Raw genomic sequence first — 18248 nt, 5'->3', positions numbered from 1 at the left:
CTAAATTCCACCCACATTGACTCAACCATTTTCTCCATAGGACCTACATCATTTCTCACTACTGCCCTGATGTCATTCTTAAATATCAGAGCAACACCACTTTCCTGTCCTTCCTGTCTGTCCTTCTGAATAATCTGATACCCCTGGATATTTAACTCCCCGTATTGATCACCTTGCAACCATGTCTCTGTAATGGTCACTAGATCATACCCATTTTCGATGGTTTGTGCCATCAGTTCACTTACCTTGTTTCGAATGCCATGAGTATTCAGGTAAAGTGACCTTATACTAGTTTTTTTTTTAAAACCTTCTTTTTGAATCTTAACACCTCAACCGGAAGAACCTTTGTTTTTAAACATTCACTCCTTTTCTGTCACGACATAGTTTCCACTCATCTTAGTGCTACATTGCTCAGCTTTTTATTTACTTTTTTGGTTCTCTTTTTCCTTAAGCCCTCACCCACTCTGAGCCTCCCCTTAGGTTCCCAACCCCCTGCCAAACTAGTTTAAAGTCCACCCAACAGTGCTAGCAAAACCACCCGTAAGAATATTGGTCCTGCCACTGTTTGGGTGGAGACCAATAGTCTGGGGCTAGGTGGAGACTAATAGAATAGGTCCCACCTTCCCCAGAAACGGTCTCAATTATTCAGAAATCTAAAGCCTTCCTTCCTACACCACTCCCGCAGCCACGTATTCAACTGCCTAATCTGCCAAATCCTAGCCTTATTTACACTTGGCACAGGTAGTAATTCGGAGATTACTACCTTTTGATTTACTGGCTTTCAATCTAGCTTCTAACTCTCTAAATTCAGCCTTCAGGACCTCATCCCTCTTCTTACCTATGTCATTGGTACCAACATGTACCACAACCACTGGCTGGTTCCCATCCCCCCCCCAACCAAAATGCCCTGCAGCCACTCAGTAGCCTGCAGGATCCTTGCACCAGGGAGGCGCCACACCATCCTGTTGTCACTAGAGCGGCTGCCGAAGCACCTCTCTGTTCCCCTAACAATTGGGTCTCTCACCGCTGCAGTCCTAACCACATTTCTCTCCCCCCACTCTGTGCAGCTGAGCGTCCCACAGTGCAGCACGTTTTACTTTGGCTGCAAGTCCCTGAGACATTATCGCCATCACCAGAACTCAGCACAGAGTACCGGTTGGGGGTTGGGATGGCTTTAGGGACTTCTGCCCTACCTGCGTCGCTTGCAACAGTTAACCATTCCCTGTTCCCCTGCACCATTTTACACTTTGAGGTGATCACTGCTTTGTACGTACTATCCAAATAAGTCTCATTCTCCTAGATGCTCCTCAATGCCTTTAGACCTTGCTCAAGCCCCATAAGCTGGCGCTCGAGTTGGAGGTACTGTTGGTATTTCCTGCACACACATTACTAATTGATGCAATCAGCATCCAAGAACTCCCACATGTTACAGATAGAGCATACCACTTGAAGGAGCTGGCCTGCCATCCCTTTAATTAACCCAAAAATTACCCACCAAAAAAAAACTGAATTTAACTCTCACTGACACACACTAACAACCAACTAGTAAGCATAGTCATTTCAACGGGTTATTTGATTAGAAAAAGAATATTAAAGACGTATATTTACCACTCAAACAGCCAATCACTTACTGGCTTGGCTGTGACATCACTCTGGGATCTCATGATCCCTGTCACTGGAAGCTGTTTAGGTATGCCTCTCCATTCGCTCCCAGTCATCCTTCATACTCCTTTACCCGCTGGAACTCTTGCTGCTGACCTCCCTCTTGTGATGTCCTGGCCTCTCTGCTCGCTCCCTGATCACTATTTGTGCTCTTTTATCTGCTGGAACTCTCATTGCTGACTTCCCTCTCATCATGTCCTGGCAGACATGAGGCAATCCCGAATGCAAACTCCACACAGTCACCCAAGGCTGGAATTGAACCTGGGTCCCTGGAGCTGTTGCGCAGCAGTGCTAAGCACTGTGCCACCCAAATTAGTGTTTAATTTTATTGATGTGGCAGCAGGAAAAGGAGTGCGAGCCTAAACAGCTTTTGGAAACTATTGTTGGTGAGTAACAGATAAGTTTTGAGAAATTGTTATTGGAGCAGAGAGCATCAGCAGCTTCAATTGAATTTTAAAAGTATTTGACGTTGGAAGGATTAATTAAGCTAAAGAGGTAAGTCATGACAGCAGAGTTCCAAATCATTGTTTGCTCCTCTTGATTGATATGGGAAGCCGGACACATTTCCAGTGCACGGGACCTGCATGTGTGTAAGAAGTGTCTCCAGCTGCAGCTCCTGGAAGCCCGAGTTGTGCAGTTGGCGTGGCGTCTCGGGACACTATGGCACATTCGTGAGGCAGAGAGTATCATGGATAACATATATGGAGAGGTGGTCACACCTCAGACTTAGACTGCACAGGTAAGAAGAGAATGGGTGACCATCAGGCAGAGCAGGAGGGCTAAGCAGGTAGTACAGGAATCTCCTGTGTCTATTCCCCTGCAAAACAGATATACTGTTTTGGATAGTGTTGAGGGGAATGGCCTCTCAGAATATAACAGCAACAGCCAAATTCATGGCATCATTGTTGGCTCTGCTGTTGATGGAGGGAGAAATAGGCATATAAATGCTGTAGTTGTAGTGGATTCAATCATAAGGGGAATAGATATGTGTTTCTGTGGCTACAAACAGAAGTTCAGGATGATGTGTTGCCTCCCTGGTGCTAGGGTCCTGGATGTCTCAGAGCAGTTGCAGGACATTCTGGAGGGGGTGGGCAAACAGCCTGTGGTTATGTTGATACTAGCGACATAGGTTTAAAAAGGGATGGGGTCCTAAAAGCAGAATATAGAGAGCTAGAAAGAAAGTTGAAATGTAGGACCTCAAAGGTAGTTATCTCAGGATTACTATCAGTGCTACGAGCTAGTCAGTGTAAAAACTACAGGATATATTTGATGAACATGCGGATGAAAAGATGGTATGAGAGGGAGGGTTTCAGATTCATGGGGCATTGGGACTAGTTTTGGGTCAGGTGGGACCTGGACAAACTGGACAGGATGAGGACTGATGTCCTTGGGGACTACTTGGTAGAGTGGTTGGTGAGGGTTTAAACTAGTGTGGCAAAGGGATGGGAACCAGAGGAGTAGGGCAGTAGATATAGAAATTGAGGGAGAGGTAGAATCCAAGGCAAACATTACCAAGAACAGGCAGGGAACGCTGCTGAAAAGAGCAGGGCAGGTGGTCTGAAATGCATGTGTTTCAATACGAGAAGTATAATACACAAGTTAGATGAACTTAGAGCATTGGGTAGTACTTGGAATTATGATATTATTGCGATTACGGAGACTTTGCTGAAAGAGGGACTGGACTGGCAGATGAATAACCCAGAATTTAGATGTTTCAGGTGTGATAGAAAGGGAGCTAAAAGGGTTGGGGGAGTTACATTACTGGGAAAGGAGTATCTCACAGCTGTACTGTGGGAGGATACATCTGAGGACTCGTGCAGCAAGGCAGTATGGGTAGAACTGAGGAATAGGAAAGGTGGAATCACAATGCTGGGGGTATATACTACAGGCCTCGCAACAGCCAGCAGGAGATAGAGGAGGGAATATGTACATAGATTTTGGTAAGATGTAAAAACAGCAGGGCTGTTGTGGTGAGTGATTTTAATTTTCCTCTATATTGACTGGGACTCACTTTATGCGAGGGGCTTTAATGGGGCAGAATTTGTAAGGGCCATTTAGGTGGGTTTCTTGACAGAGTATATAAACAGTCCAACCAGGGAAGGGGTTATATTGGATCTGGTTTTGGGAAATGAGCCCGGCCAGGTGAGTGAAGTTTCAATGGGGGAGCATTTCAGGCGTAGTGACCATAATACAGTGAGTTTTAAGATACTCATGGATAGGGATAGCAGCAGTCCTTGGGTGAAAGTGTTAAACTGGGGGGAGGAGAACCACACCAATATTAGGCAGGAACTGGAGAATTTTGATTGGCGGCAGCAGTTTGAAGGTAAATCCACATCGGACATGTGGGAGTATTTAAAACAGCAGTTAAGAGTTCAGGAGCAGCCTGTTCCCACGAGAAAGAAGGATAGGTGCAGCAAGTTATGAGAACTTTGGATGACCAGAGATGTTATGACCTTGGTCAAAAAGAAAAAGGAAGCATATGTAAGGTCTAGGAGGATGGGAACTGATGGTGCCCTTTAAGCATATAAGAAGTGTAGGAAAGAACTTAAACAAGGAATTAGAAGGCCTGAAAGGGGTCATGGAAAGTCATTAACAAATTGGATTAAGGAGAACCTCAAGGCTTTTTATACATATATAAAAAGCAAGAGGGTAGACAAGGAAAGGGTTGGCCCACTCGAGGACAATGTAGGGAATCTATGTGTGGAGCCAGAAGAATACTTTGTAAGGGTATTCACCAAAGAGAAAGAATTGGTGGAGGATGACCTCATAGAAGGGAGTATTGAATTTCTAAGCCAAGTTGCTATTAAACAGGAAGAAGTGTCTTGCATCTGAAAAAGTACTAAGGTAGATAAGTCCCTGGATCCTGATGCGATCTATCCCAGAATATTGAGGGATGCAAGGGAACAAATTGGTGAAGTATTGACAGACATCTTTGTATCCTCTTTAGCCACAAGTGAGGTCTCACAGGCCTGGAGAATATCCAATGCTGTCCCATTGTTTAAGAAGGCGGACAGGGATGATCCAGGAAATTACAGACCTGTGATCTTCATGTAGATGGTAGGGAAATTATTGAAAAAGATTCTTGGTGACAAGATCGATCCGCATTTAAAAGCATATAGACTTATTAGCGATAGACAGCATGGTTTTGTGTAGTGGATGTCGTGCCTCACTAAACTGATCAAGTTTTTTGAGGAGATGACAAAGATGTTTGTGGAAAAAGTAATTGATGTCTACATGGACTTCAGTAAAGCCTTTGACAAGGTCCCTCATGGGAGGTTGGCACAAAAGGTGAAGTCACAGGCAAGAAAAAAAGGTCTATGGCATGCTTGCCTTCATTGGAAGGCGCATTGAGTATAAGGATAGGCAAGTTATGTTGCAGCTTTCTAGAACTTTAATTAGACCACACTTGGAATATGGCATACAGCTCTGGTCACCACACTACCAGAGGATGTGGATGCTTTGGAGAGGGTACAGAAAAAAATTACCAGGATGTTGCCTGTTTTGGGGGATTTAGCTATGAAGGAAGGTTGGAAAGACTGTGTTTGTTTTCACTGGACCACAGGAGGTTGAGGGGCAACCTGATAGAAGTTTATATGATTGTGAATGGCACGGATAGAGTGGAAGGTAAGAGGCTTTTTCCCAGGCTAGAACAGTCAATTAGTAGGGGACACAGATTCAAGATGTTAGAGGAGGGGGTTGGGGTGTGGGGGTAAGTTTAAAAGAGATGTGTGAGGCAAATTTTTCACACTGCCTGGAATGTGCTGCCAGAGGAGGTGGTTGAAGCAGCCATAATAGCAACATTCAATTACCACCTGGACGAATACATGAACAAGAAGGGAATAGAAAGATATAGATCTGTAAGTGAAAATAGTGTCAGTATGGAAGGGCAAAATGTGTCAGCGCAGACTTGCAGGGCCAAAGGGCCTGTTCCTTTGCTGTGATGTTCTTTGTACTCCTGTCTTGTACTTTGAAAATGGTGGCTAGGCTTTGGGGAGTGGGGAGGTGATTTACTCAGTACAGGATTCCTAGGCTCTCAACTCCTATTATGACCGCAGTAATTATATGGCTAGTCCAGCTCAGTTCATGGTCAACAGTAATCCCGAAGGATGTTGATTAATTGTTGATTCAGTGATGGTAATACCATTGAATGTCAATGGGCAACGGTTAGATTCTTTCTTTGTTGGAAATGGTTAATGCCTGGCATTTGTAAGTGTGAGTGTTACTTGTAGCCCAAACCTGGATATTGTCCAAGTCTTACTACATTTGGACATGGACTGCTTCAGTAACTGAGGTGTCACAATTGGTGCTGAACATTGTGCAACCATCGGCAAACATCCCCACTGCTGACATTATAATGGTGAGAAAGTCATTAAATAAGCAGCTGAAGATGGTTGTGCCTACTATATTACCCTAAGGAATTCTTACAGTAAAGTCCTAGAGCTGAGATGACCGAACTCCAACATCGTAACTATCTTTCCTTTATGACATGTATGACTCCAACGAGTAGAGATTTTTACCCCAATTTGCATTGACTCCAGTTTTGCTAAGGCTCCTCAATGCAACCTTGATGTCAAGAACAGAGACTCTCACCTCATGTCTGGCATTCAGCTTTTTCGTTTACATTTGTACTATGGCTGTATGAGTCAGGAGTTGAGTGGCCCTAGCTGAATACAAATTGAATTGCAAATGCATATTGCTAAACAAGATAGCACTGTTGATGACACCTTTCATTACTTGAGGAGTGGTGATTCAACTATGAAATCCACTTCTCAGTAGATTCTGGACAAATCTATTTGTTACTTGGTGAAACTGTAAATTTTCATATATTTATTTAACATTCCGTGACAAGTAGCAAAAGCAGGAAATTGTTCACTTTAGCTCGGTCACAGGTCTTACATTGAACTGCACTCATAAAAATTAGGAACAGTAGACTTGAATTCCACTAAATTTTCGCAATATTATTTTCATTGAGTTTCATGGGGAGGTTCTTTCTGTGAGGCCTACCAAACTTTCTCAAGTTATTGTCCCAAACCCGACTCATTAACTACCTACACATATATTTATGGTACCGCTCTTGTCTGATGCTAACCTGATTCTCCCACCCACTGTAGCCAGCAATACTCTAGGATATCCTGGAATCCCTGGTATGAACACCATCTTTAAAAGGCTGTTGTATACCCAGTCAAGTGCTGTCAGTCTGGAACTGTACTACACAGTTCGTAGCATTTGCCCTCTGTAAGGATACTATGACACCTGAACACCTAAATGCCTGAAAATGGCAGATAAAAGAAAATTGATGCCCTGCTTTGTGGACATGGTCCTGGAGAGCCTGATGGATGGGATGGTACAGAGGAAGGAAGTTCTGTTCCCACTGGACTGACAGAGGAGGCCATGACACCAAACCCTATTATCCTGGACAGAGGTTGCCTCCCAGGCCAGCGTGGTCTCAGCCACCTGGAGAGACACCTAACAATGTAGGAAGAAGGTCAATAACTTGCTTCAGTCTCCCCAATCTTTCCTCTGAAACCTCATACTGACTCCATCTTCCACCAAGGCTCATGCTGTACCACTCTCACTATCGCATTCAACATCTTCTCTCATTCACTATTACCCAACCAATTACCCGCCACGTCACTAACTCTGCATGACCTCTCCCCTGCTTACTCATGTGGCACACGTCACCATCTTTCCCCAACTGCACCAGCACTAATAACGGCACGATGGCTCAGTGGTTAGCGCTGCTGCCTCACAGCGCCAGGGACCCGAGTTCAATTCCAGCCTTGGGCAACTGTCTGTGTGGAGTTTGCGTAGTCTCCTTGTGTCTGTGTGGGTTTTCTCCAGGTCCTCCAGTCCGGTTTCCTCCCACAGTCCAAAGATGTGCAGGTCAGGTGGATTGGCTGTGCTAAATTGCCCATGGTGTCTAGGGTGGGAAATGCAGACATAAGGTAGAGGTGGGTCTGGATGGAATGTTCTTCAGAGGGTCAGTGTGGAATTGATGGGGCAAATGGCCTGCTTCCACACTGTAGGGATTCTATGACTCTAACTATACCAGCCACTTCTATTTCGCTTGATTTCTCACTTTCCCTTATTCCAGAGGAAAACTGCCCACTATGTGGCAGAAACAGCCAAGGTGAATAGTGACATGGTCTGCATTTGTCTACTCACTGCTTATGAGGGGAGGCCTCAGTCCCTAACTGCTCAAGTCTCTAAATGACCATGCTGTCCCTGGGCTGATATTGGAGGCTGTCCTTGACTTACAATGCAGATAAGCCCTAACTAAACTGTGTCTCTGTGAGGATTACTTAACTTAGACTTGGAGATGTAGTCATTTGCTTAAGAACGTGCAATGCATTTGTGGCATATGCTGCTAGCACATGGTGCAGATGTGAGATCGTCATAGCATGGTGCCATGCAGCAACATGTCCACTCTCTTGATGATTGCTGACAATCATCATAAGTTTCTTGGCTTTGTGTCTGCACTAAAAAACAAGTCAAGACTGTGTGCCTGTTAACTCTGGCTGAGAGAAAAAAGCATATAAAGGCAAGGTAAGACTGAAATGTTGAGCATCCAGGTAGGCACTAAGCAAGTGACTGTTAAGAAAGTACACGAGCATCCCTGAGAAGCAGCCTGATCCAACCTATGAGCTGTCTGTGCAGAAAGTGTCCTTGCAGCATTCCATTTATAGTTACCAGTGGACTACAAAGTACAGCATTTCAGTGTGGAAGAGTACTGTAAGTTGATTGGAGATGTGCTGAAATGATTGGCATGCATCAGATGTCTGTGTCTGTAGATTTGAGGTACATGCAGTCACTGCCTATGGAACATACCTTGAGATGTTGGTGTCAGATGTCCAAAATGGCAATCCACAGGAATATGTGGCAAAGTTGAATTGCGAAGTTCCCAAGTCAGGAATTCTTGGTTTTTATTATCTATGTGATAGTTGTTGGAATGGGAACCTGAGGCTAAGTGCTTCAAAGTTTCATTTTTATTATTTCTTGAAATGTGAGTGTCTCTGGCTTGGTCAGTATTTACCCATTCCTAATTGTCCTTCAGAATATGCTGGTGGGGTGGCTAACATTTGGCTACTCACTGCTTATGAAGGGAAGATTCTGTTGCTGACTGCCCTCCGTGTCTAAATGACATGCCGAACCCTGGACTGATATTGGCGGCTGTCCGTGACTTACAATGTGGATGCCCCCGACTGACCCACAGTGATTCATATGGCGTAGACATATCCACTATTCTGTTATGAAGGGAGATCATGGTCTTTAATCCAAAAACAGTGTAGAAACAGTGATATAGTCCCAAAGGTTAATGGCGTGTGACTTCAAGGGGAACTTACAGGTGGAGGAGTCCCTATACGTCCACTGTCCTTTTCCTTATAAGTAATAAAGGTTCTGCTTATGAAAGATGCTGTCAGAGGAGTCTTCATGAATTGCTGTAAAGTGTTCTGTAGATGGTACTGACTGTTGCCAATGTGCAACAGTGATAGAGACAGAGGATGATAAAAGTGTTAGACGAGGTACCAACTAGGCAGGCCTTTTTTGTCCTTGATGGGGTCAAGCTTCTTGAGTGTTGTAGCTGCACCCATCGAGACAAATGAAGAAAATTCCATCATCACTCCTAACTTACATTGTGGGCAGGCTTTGGGAATCAGGAGGTAAGTTACTTTCCACAGAATTTCTAGCCTCTGACCTGTTCCCCTTCTTGTACTATAGTTTTACTACTTTGGTGCTTTACTTATAAACAATGGGATTGGAAATATTTCAATATAATCATTTTGTTAGCAAATCATTTAAGCAGAAAATGGTCGTTTTATCTGTGCAATTCATTTAATTATAAAAAATTATTGTTACGAAGGTTTTCACCTACAAGGATCCCCAAGGTAAAATATGAGTTGGCAGTCTGTCCATTTCCTGCACGAGCAGACTCACCACCACCTGTGCCAGTAAGTAAATCACATTCAACAATATTTCTTAGATGTGTAACTTATTAGCTTTTACTGTGGATATTGATGATCTTTATAAATTTAACTTGTGGCTTTGCTTTGTGAATGCTTTGCTCACGAAAGTGTGGAATTGAAAGGTGTTAATGCTCGTTCCACTTTTGACGTACATACCTCCACTTGGTCACAGAACAAAGTACTCTTATCTCACAACATGTCCCTCAATTCTAACCTCAGATGAGTACGCTATAGTGCATTTGTGTGACATTTATCCAATTTTAATTCTTGTGACTGCATATTAAAGTCAACTGAACTCTGAGCTTGTGCATATTAGGAATTAATTCAGATTGCTCAACATCATTTCACATAGGACTGTTACAGTAGTGATGGGAGGAATGCGCTGGTAATCAAGCTCCACCATTCTCACTATTAAGTAAAGTCCATAACTTTTTATTTTTCTGCATTTTTGTTGTGAACCAAAATGAGAAAAAAATACTGTTTAAAAACCAAAGATTGTGCATATTTTGAAAGCATGTTTTGTAAGTACCATTTACATAATTTGTTTGACCAGTAGTTAAAGTGTAGTTGCAGATGCACTGGAGTCGAGGAGTTCTGTACAAATGGTGTATTGCTAGGTACAGGCAGCTGTGGACTAGTGACTACTTATCAATAACAAAGGCCTTCTGCTTGCCAACAACCATGTGATTGGCTCCCAGGTAGCTGAACAGCTGGGGCTGTGAACAACGTATGGAGAGGTCATCAGATCTCTACCAGCTCAGGAGCTCTCTCTGTTCTCTGCAATAAAAGCCACTTTAAACCTGAAGAAAACAGTTTATTTCCCCTACAGCAGTTGCCGTAAGCTGTCACTTTTAATTCATAAGTGAGACACCTTTTATAAGTGAACAAACTACCCTTTGCAGATTCCAAGCCAGAAGAAGCATCTGGAGAAGAAGACTAAGAAGCAGCATTCTAACCAGCACAAGAAATGTTTCAGCAGATCCTGTGAACAGACACCACTGAACTACATTGCCAGATTTCCCTCCATCCATAACATATTTTCTTTTAGTGTGAGTGTGTGTGAAAGAGAGAGTTTATAAGGGGATTTGAGTTTTATTTAATAGGGTTATATGCTGACAGTTCATAATTCTTTACCTGTAGCTAGAGTATACTTACTTGCATTAAATAGTCATTTTTTTAAGTACAGAAACTTGGTCCATGCTTTCTGTCAACTTGGGTCTAAAAGACAGGCAAATTAGGGAATCTTTCTGTACTTTTTAGAATCTTTACACTTTGTGACAATTCTGGGAATAGCAGGGCTCGATTTCCAGTACACTATCACAAGTGAGGTGTGGTAATTAGTCAAAATGTTTAGATCCAATAATCAAAATGGCCAATTGATTCACTTTTGTTCCACAATCCAGAATAAATGAGACTTTTACCAGACTTCTTTAATGAACTTGCTCTTAAAAACAAGTGGCTAGCATTGGTTAACATTTAATTTATAATTTGGAATTAGATCTTTTTCCCAAAGCAGACATACTCGTGCATTGCAAAAGAAAGCAGACTCTTCAGAGGTCATGTTTTCAACAAAACAGTTTAAGGAAAATTTTCCCCATTTACCAAGATTCTGAAAGCAAAGGTTAGAATTTTTTGAATCTTCAGGTGCAGTGTTTTTTATTTCTTTAATGAAACTAGATTACAAACAGCAATAGGCCAATGGAAAATCTGCAGTTTGGAATGAAACCAAGCTGAATCTGAGACTTTGGAAAGAAGTCAGCATTCAGCATTTCAGGGTTTATAAGGTAGTCAGAAATGCAGGTATTTGGAACTTTTATTATGAAAGTTCTCCTGAGACAGTGACAGAGATTTGAAGCTTTTGCAGTTTTCTTCCTTGTGACCACCAAGGTCTGTGAAAATAGAACTCAAGTCCAGAAAGGGTTACTATGCAAACATCAACACAAAGATACCCACAGCCTTCTCATAGTCAGATTTCTGTAACTGGGGGCCCATCTCTTATCTTCCTAAAAACTTTGCTTGACTTTTCTCCAAAGTCATTGACTTTCTATAAACGTCAGAGCACACATTATATTGTTGACCTCATTTTCCATGAAATCACTTGATAAAAGCTCTTTTCAATCCAGAAAGTGTTCAAACAGTTCCATATCTTCTAGCTTTTCACTTAGTCCATACATATAAAAAAGGAACCTGAAAGCTAACAGACAACAGATTTATCTCATCTCACCAGCTTGGAATGAATTTGATTCATAATAGGGAATTTCAACTTACCTAGGACTGTAGGTGTCTAAAACTGTGGGGAAATTAGGGTAGATCTAGTTAAAGGTGAAAAACAAAATGCCTGCAGATTGGAAACTCAGCATGACTACAGTTACTGACATGTTTAACTACTGCACGTCTTGAGGTGTGTAGTAAACCCCTGTGGGATATGTAGATCAGTAATTATCATGTAAAAATAATTATTTGAAGACTTGGCTCTTGTTGTGGATATATGATTGCATAATTCATCTGTTTTAGAATATCACCTTTTGTTTCAGGAATATATTTTTAAGGTTGGAGATTAACAGCGAAACACAGGAACAGAAGTAGGCCATAAGACCATAAGAAAAGGGAAAGGAATAGGCCATTTGGCCCCTCAAGCTGCTCTGCCATTCATTAGGATTGTGGCTAATCCAACATTCTTCATGTCCACTTTCTTGTATTTTCCCCGTAACCCTTGGTTCCTCTACTCATCAAGAATCATCTATTTCAGCATTAAATGTACATAATTCCCATAGCTCTCTGTGGCAAGGAGTTCCAAAGGCTCTCAACCATCTGAGAGAAGAAATTCCTCCTCAACTCTGTCTTAAATTGGCACCCTTTTATTCTGAGACTGTGCCTTCTGGTCCTAGGCTGTTCCACGAAGGAAAACATCCTCTCAGCATTTACTGAGTCAAGCCCCTTAAGAATCCTATATGTCTCAAATGAGATCACCTCTCATTCTTCTAAACTCCAGGGAATAGATCTCCAAGTTGTTTAACCTGTGCTTATAAGAGAACCCCTCCATACCTGTGATCATCCTAGGGAACCTTTTCTTAAGATATAAAGTATCTTCTCCTAAATAAGGGGACCAAAACTTCTTTCAATACCCCAGATGTGGTCTTACCAGCCCCTTGTACAGTTGCAATAAAACTTCCCTACTCTTATACTCTAACACCCTTGAAATAAGGGCCAACGTTGCATTAGATTTCCTGATGTCCTGCTGCACCTATGTGCTGGCATTCTCGCTTTCATGCGCTAATTCTCCCAAGTCCCCGTGTTGCAGCTTTCTGCATTTTTATGTTAAAATAACATTCTGTTCTTTTGTTCTCCCTTCCAGAATGAACAACTTTACATTTTCCCACATTACACTCCATTTGGCAACATTTTCCCCTACTTACACTTACTTAACCTGTCAATATCTCTCTGTAAACTGTTTGTATACCTCTCACTAATTGTCTTTCCACCTATTTTTCTGTCATCTGCAAATTTGGCTACAATACATTTGCTTCCTTCCTCCTTCATTAATGTGAATTAGAATCAGTTGTGGTCCAGCACTAATCCCTCTGAAAGTCCACAGGTTAAAGGCTACCAACCTGAAAAAGAACCCTTTATTGCCATTTGCTGTTTCCTACCCATTAGCCAATTCTCTATCTATACCAATATATTACCTCCATACTGTGGGCTCTTATCTTATAACATAATCTTTTGTGAGGTGCCTTGTCAAATGCCTCCTATAAGTCCAAATACAATATATCTACTGGTTCCCCTCTTTCCACTCTGGTTGTGACTTCCTTGAAAAATTCTAATATATTAGTCAGACACAATTGCCATTTCATGAAGCTGTGCTCACTCAGCTTGATTTCGAATATGGCTTTCCAAATGTGCTTCTATTAGTTTCTTAATAATTGATTCCAACATTTTTTCAGCAATAGATGTTAGGCTAATTGGTCCATAGTTACCTGCTTTTTGCATCCCTACTTTCTTGAATAGGGGTGTCACATTGGCAGATTTCCAAATCTCCAGTATGCATGGATTTTTGGAAAATTGCAACTAATGCTTCCACTATTTTAGTGTCTACCTCTTTTAGAATCCTAGGATACAAGCCATTAAGGTCAGGGGACTTATCTGCCCTTAGGTCCATTAGTTTGTCTAATACTAGTTCTCTGTTGGTGGTAATGGAACTTAATTCCTCTCTGATGTTCTTTTACAGTTAGTGGAATGTTCAAGGTATCTTTCACCATAGAGGCTGATGCAAAATACCCATTTAAAACCTTCACCACTTCCTTGTTCCCTGTACCTATATCCCCACATTTATTTTCTACGGTATCTATGTTCATTTTGACCTCTCTCTTCCTTTTCATATATTTGAAGAAGCTTTTATTGTCAATATTTTATATTCCATGCTAGTTTGTCTGTCTAGCTTATCTTCTCCCTCTTTGTTATCTTTTTAGTCCTCCTTCGCTGGATTCTGAATGTATCCCAGTCTTCAGTGCGATCACTGAATTTTGCTTCCTTATATGCTTTTTCTTTCAACTTTATACTCTCCTTGACTTGCTTGGTTCTCCATGGTTGGTTTATCCCTCTCTTAGAAACTTTACTCATAACTGGGATGTATATTATTTTATGGTCAGTCAAGGATTACCTCCTTAAATTTCTGCCTTTGCCTGCTTAATGTCATTCCTGGTCACCTAACTGCACAGTCCACTTTAGCTAACTCTGTCCTCATGTCACTGTAATTCCTTTTATTTAAGTTAGACATGGTTGTTTCTGACACAAGGTTATTGAAATAACTCCACAGACTTTGGTATTGCGTCACCAAGTCACCTTAATTTACATGTGGAAAGTCTTTGACACTGGTCTAGCTCCCTCAGAGCCTGCTCTCAAAGTGTCAGAATGTCTGACACTCTTCTTTTTATCTGTCAGCGAGGGCTGCCCGATTGGACCAGTTTAATTGCCCCAATCAGGGAACTCATATTCTATAAGGTCCGCCTGGCTGACCTCATTTCAATTGCTACTGTTCTCACTCTCAAACTGAATATTAAATTTTAGTATGTTACAATCACTCCTTCCTAGGGGATCTTCTGCTGAGGTCATTTATTACACCTCCTTGGTTACCCATTACCGTATCTAAAACAACATGCTCCTTGGTTCGCTTCATGACATATTGCTCTAGGAAACTTTCCCTAATGTACTTTATGAATTTGTTGTCATAGCTACCCTTTCCAACTTGCGCTTGCAGAGATACTAAGTAAAAAATAGTCGTTTTGGTAAAAACAAAAGTCCAAATTTTTGCCCCTGTGGCAAAGTCTCAGGAGTTTTCATCTTTCTCAACCTGCCTACGCTGGGAAGTTAGTATTGTGCCTAATCAGTATAATTTAAAACTATGCAAAGTGCTCAATAATATTTCACGACTTGACAGCCCTAAAGTTAATTCTTAGTCTTGGCTAATTTAGCTGGAGAATGAGTTCTACAGATTATTTTAAAACTGCTTGATCATTCCTGAAAGAAGTGTAAGAAGTGGATAGGAAAATTATTGGCTCTTAAAACATATAGATGATTAAAAGTGCATGAAAATCCCTATTTGTTCTAAAGAACAGAAAACCTGAAGTTTGTACTTTCTCCCTGTGTCTGTACGCATTTCCTTGGGGGGCCCCAATTTTTTTTTTCTATTCATTTGTGTGATGTGAGTGTCACTGGCTGGCCAGCATTTCTTGACCATCCCTAGTTGCCCTTGAGAAGGTGGTGGTGAGCTGCCTCCTTGAACTGCTGCAGTCTACCAGCTGTAGGTTGACCCACAATGCCATTAGGGAGTGAGTTCCAGGATTTTGACCCAGCGACAATGAAGGAACAGCGATATATTTCCAACTCAAGATGGTGAGTGACTTGGAGGGGAACATGAAGGTGGCGGTGTTCCCATATGTCTGCTATCCTTGTCCTTTCTATATGGAAGTGGTTGTGGGTTTGGAAGGTGTTGTCTGAGGATCTTTGGTGAATTTCTGCAGTACATCTTGTAGATAGTACATACTGCTGCAACTGTTGAGTTTCTGGTAAATGATAACTCCCAGGATGTTGATAGTGGGGGATTCAGTAATGGTAACACCATTGAATGTCAAGGGGTGGTAGTTAGATTGTCTCTTATTGATAATGGTCATAGCCTGGCATTTTTGTGGTGCCAATGTCACTTGACACTTGTCAGCCCAAGCCTGGATATTGTCCACATCTTGTTGCATTTGAGCACGGACTGCTTCAGCATCTGAGGAGTTACGAATAGTGCTGAACATTGTGCAATCATTGGCGAACATCCCCACTTCTGACCTTATGATGGAGGGAAGATGAAGCGGCTGAAAATGGTTGGGCCGAGGACACCACCCTGAAGATCTCCTGCACAGGTATCCTGGAGCTTAGATGATTGACCTCCAACAAACGCAACCATCTTCCTATGTGACTCCAACCACCGAAGAGTTTGCTCCCTGATACCCGTTGATTCCAGTTTTGCTAGGGCTCCTTGATGCCACACTCGGTCGAATGCAGCCTTGATGTCGAGGACTGTCACCCTCACATCACCTCTAGAATTCAGCTGTTTTGTCCATGTTTGAACCAAGGCTGTAATGAGATCAGGAGCTGAGTGGCCCTGGAGGAACCCAATCTAGGCATCGCTGATCATTTCTCCCACATTTCAAAGATGTGCAGGTTAGGTGGATTAGTCATGCTGAATTGCCCCATAGTATCCAGGGATGTGCAGGCTAGATGTAGGGTTATGGGGTTTGGGTGGGATGCTGTTCAGTGGGTTATGCAGACTCAATGGGCTGAATAGTCTCTTTCCGCACTGTAGGAATTCTATGATTTTATAAAACAAAATTTGAAACTCCACAAGCCATCTTTTGTAGTCAGTCTGGTGCTCATCTATCAGATTATCAACTTTCCAATAATGCCAAGAATTTGTACAATGTAATTTATAAATCTCAATTACCCATTCAGATGTTAAATATCACCTTGGAGAAGAACACAACTTCCAAATTGAAACTAGCTGATTTGACGGTGCTACATAATACTTGCCTGATTTCCATCCTCGCACCATGCTGCAAGTTGAAGGGTATGGTGTAAATTTTTCTTTGTGCCATATTATTCTCATTTGAGAATTTGGTTAGACAATCATCAACCATGTTGTACTTCATTCAATGGATAGCATCACCTACACCCTAAGATTCCATCTCAAGCCTAAGTGAGATCATGAGCTCATCAGATATGAAATTTAATCCAAGATGTTTATGCCAAACGTCTATGGCTGCTGTGAACACCTTATGATCTTTTTTCAAAATTTTATTTGCAGGCAACAGAATCCAGGGACTTGAGTTCCATTTACAAGCAAGTTATGGAAATGATCACAAATGCTTTCACTATGCTGGACCTCGAGTTTCAGAAATTGGATATGTATGTTATATCACATTTCAAATATACTTTAAATTTACCTTTCATATAATTGGTATCTGCAAACATTGGAGCAATCGATTTAAGTGAAATAGAGTTCCTTATTCTCTACCATAATTGAAACTGTACTTATGAAAATATACACATAGAGATATAAAGAGAAAATAGACACCGAGTCAAAGGAGCATACAGTAATGAGGGACAAAAAGCTTTGTTGATGAATTCAGTTTTAATGAGGGTCTGAAAAAAAAAGGACGGTGGAATGACAGAGATTTTATCACTTTGTTCCTCGTGAGTATTGATGCATGAAAGTATGATTTTGGACTTTACATTGTGAATGCAGTAGAATAACTTTGCAGACTTATTTGCTGGCAGTTAATTTATTTTGAGATAACAACGTGTAGAGCTGGATGAACACAGCAGGCCAAGCAGCATCATAGGAGCAGGAAGGCTGACGTTTTGGGCCTAGACCCTTCATCAGAAATGGGGGACGGGAAAGGGGTTCTGAAATAAATAGGGAGAGAGGGGGAGGCGGAAAGAAGATGGAGTTAATTTATTTTGTCAGTTTATCTGCAATGTTTCTGGGGCAACAAAGATTTCTGATTTTTGTTCAATTTTAATAACGGGAAGGAAATACAAAAGAGTAAACAAATATGCGTAGGAGCATCGAGATATACTCAAAGGCACATAATACATAAAGACAGAATTACGCAATCTACCAAACATGTGGAATAGGGTAACTATGTTTCCTGGCCCAAAGCTGAATATCATTTTTATAAAAGCTTCATTACATGTGTTCTCATGAATACACAAAACATTTTTCATCCAGCTGTTCATGCCATAAGTAAATGAGGTATTTTGTTAATATGATAAAGATTGACATACAGCAACTGAATATCAATTTTCATGTGCCATGCAATAATAAAATTTATTCAATATGGCAGTAACATAGCATATGCTTGGTCAGTTAACTGTAACATAATTTGCAGTTTCCAAGAGGAACTTGACATTTGTTAGTTGTCCAGTAGACTTAAGATGCTACACAGGAATGTATATTGAGGTTGGTTGGCTCGCCGAGCTGGTTTGTTGTTCCGCAGACGTTTCGTTACCGTGCTTGGTAACATCCTCCGTGCAGCCTCTGATGAAGCATCGGTGTGTTTTCCCGCCTGGCTTTTA

The 18248-nt window shown here is 41.6% G+C and overlaps 1 protein-coding gene across 1 annotated transcript in view; it reads left to right on the top strand.

Moving 5' to 3' along the window:
- zmp:0000001301 overlaps positions 1–18248 on the top strand; it is a 51421-nt gene that overhangs the window by 24886 nt on the left and 8287 nt on the right. The window contains exons 2-3 of the mRNA XM_020532851.2: positions 9524–9611; positions 16975–17075. Coding sequence (XP_020388440.2) covers positions 17017–17075 — 59 coding nt within the window. The 5' untranslated portion in view covers positions 9524–9611; positions 16975–17016. The remainder of the gene's footprint in view (positions 1–9523; positions 9612–16974; positions 17076–18248) is intronic.

This window comes from Rhincodon typus, chromosome 3 (assembly GCF_021869965.1).
Source record: "Rhincodon typus isolate 14 chromosome 3, sRhiTyp1.1, whole genome shotgun sequence".
Lineage (NCBI taxonomy): Eukaryota > Metazoa > Chordata > Chondrichthyes > Orectolobiformes > Rhincodontidae > Rhincodon > Rhincodon typus.
The sequence above is the reverse complement of the archived record's forward strand: the minus strand, read 5'-3'. Positions and strand labels throughout refer to the sequence as shown.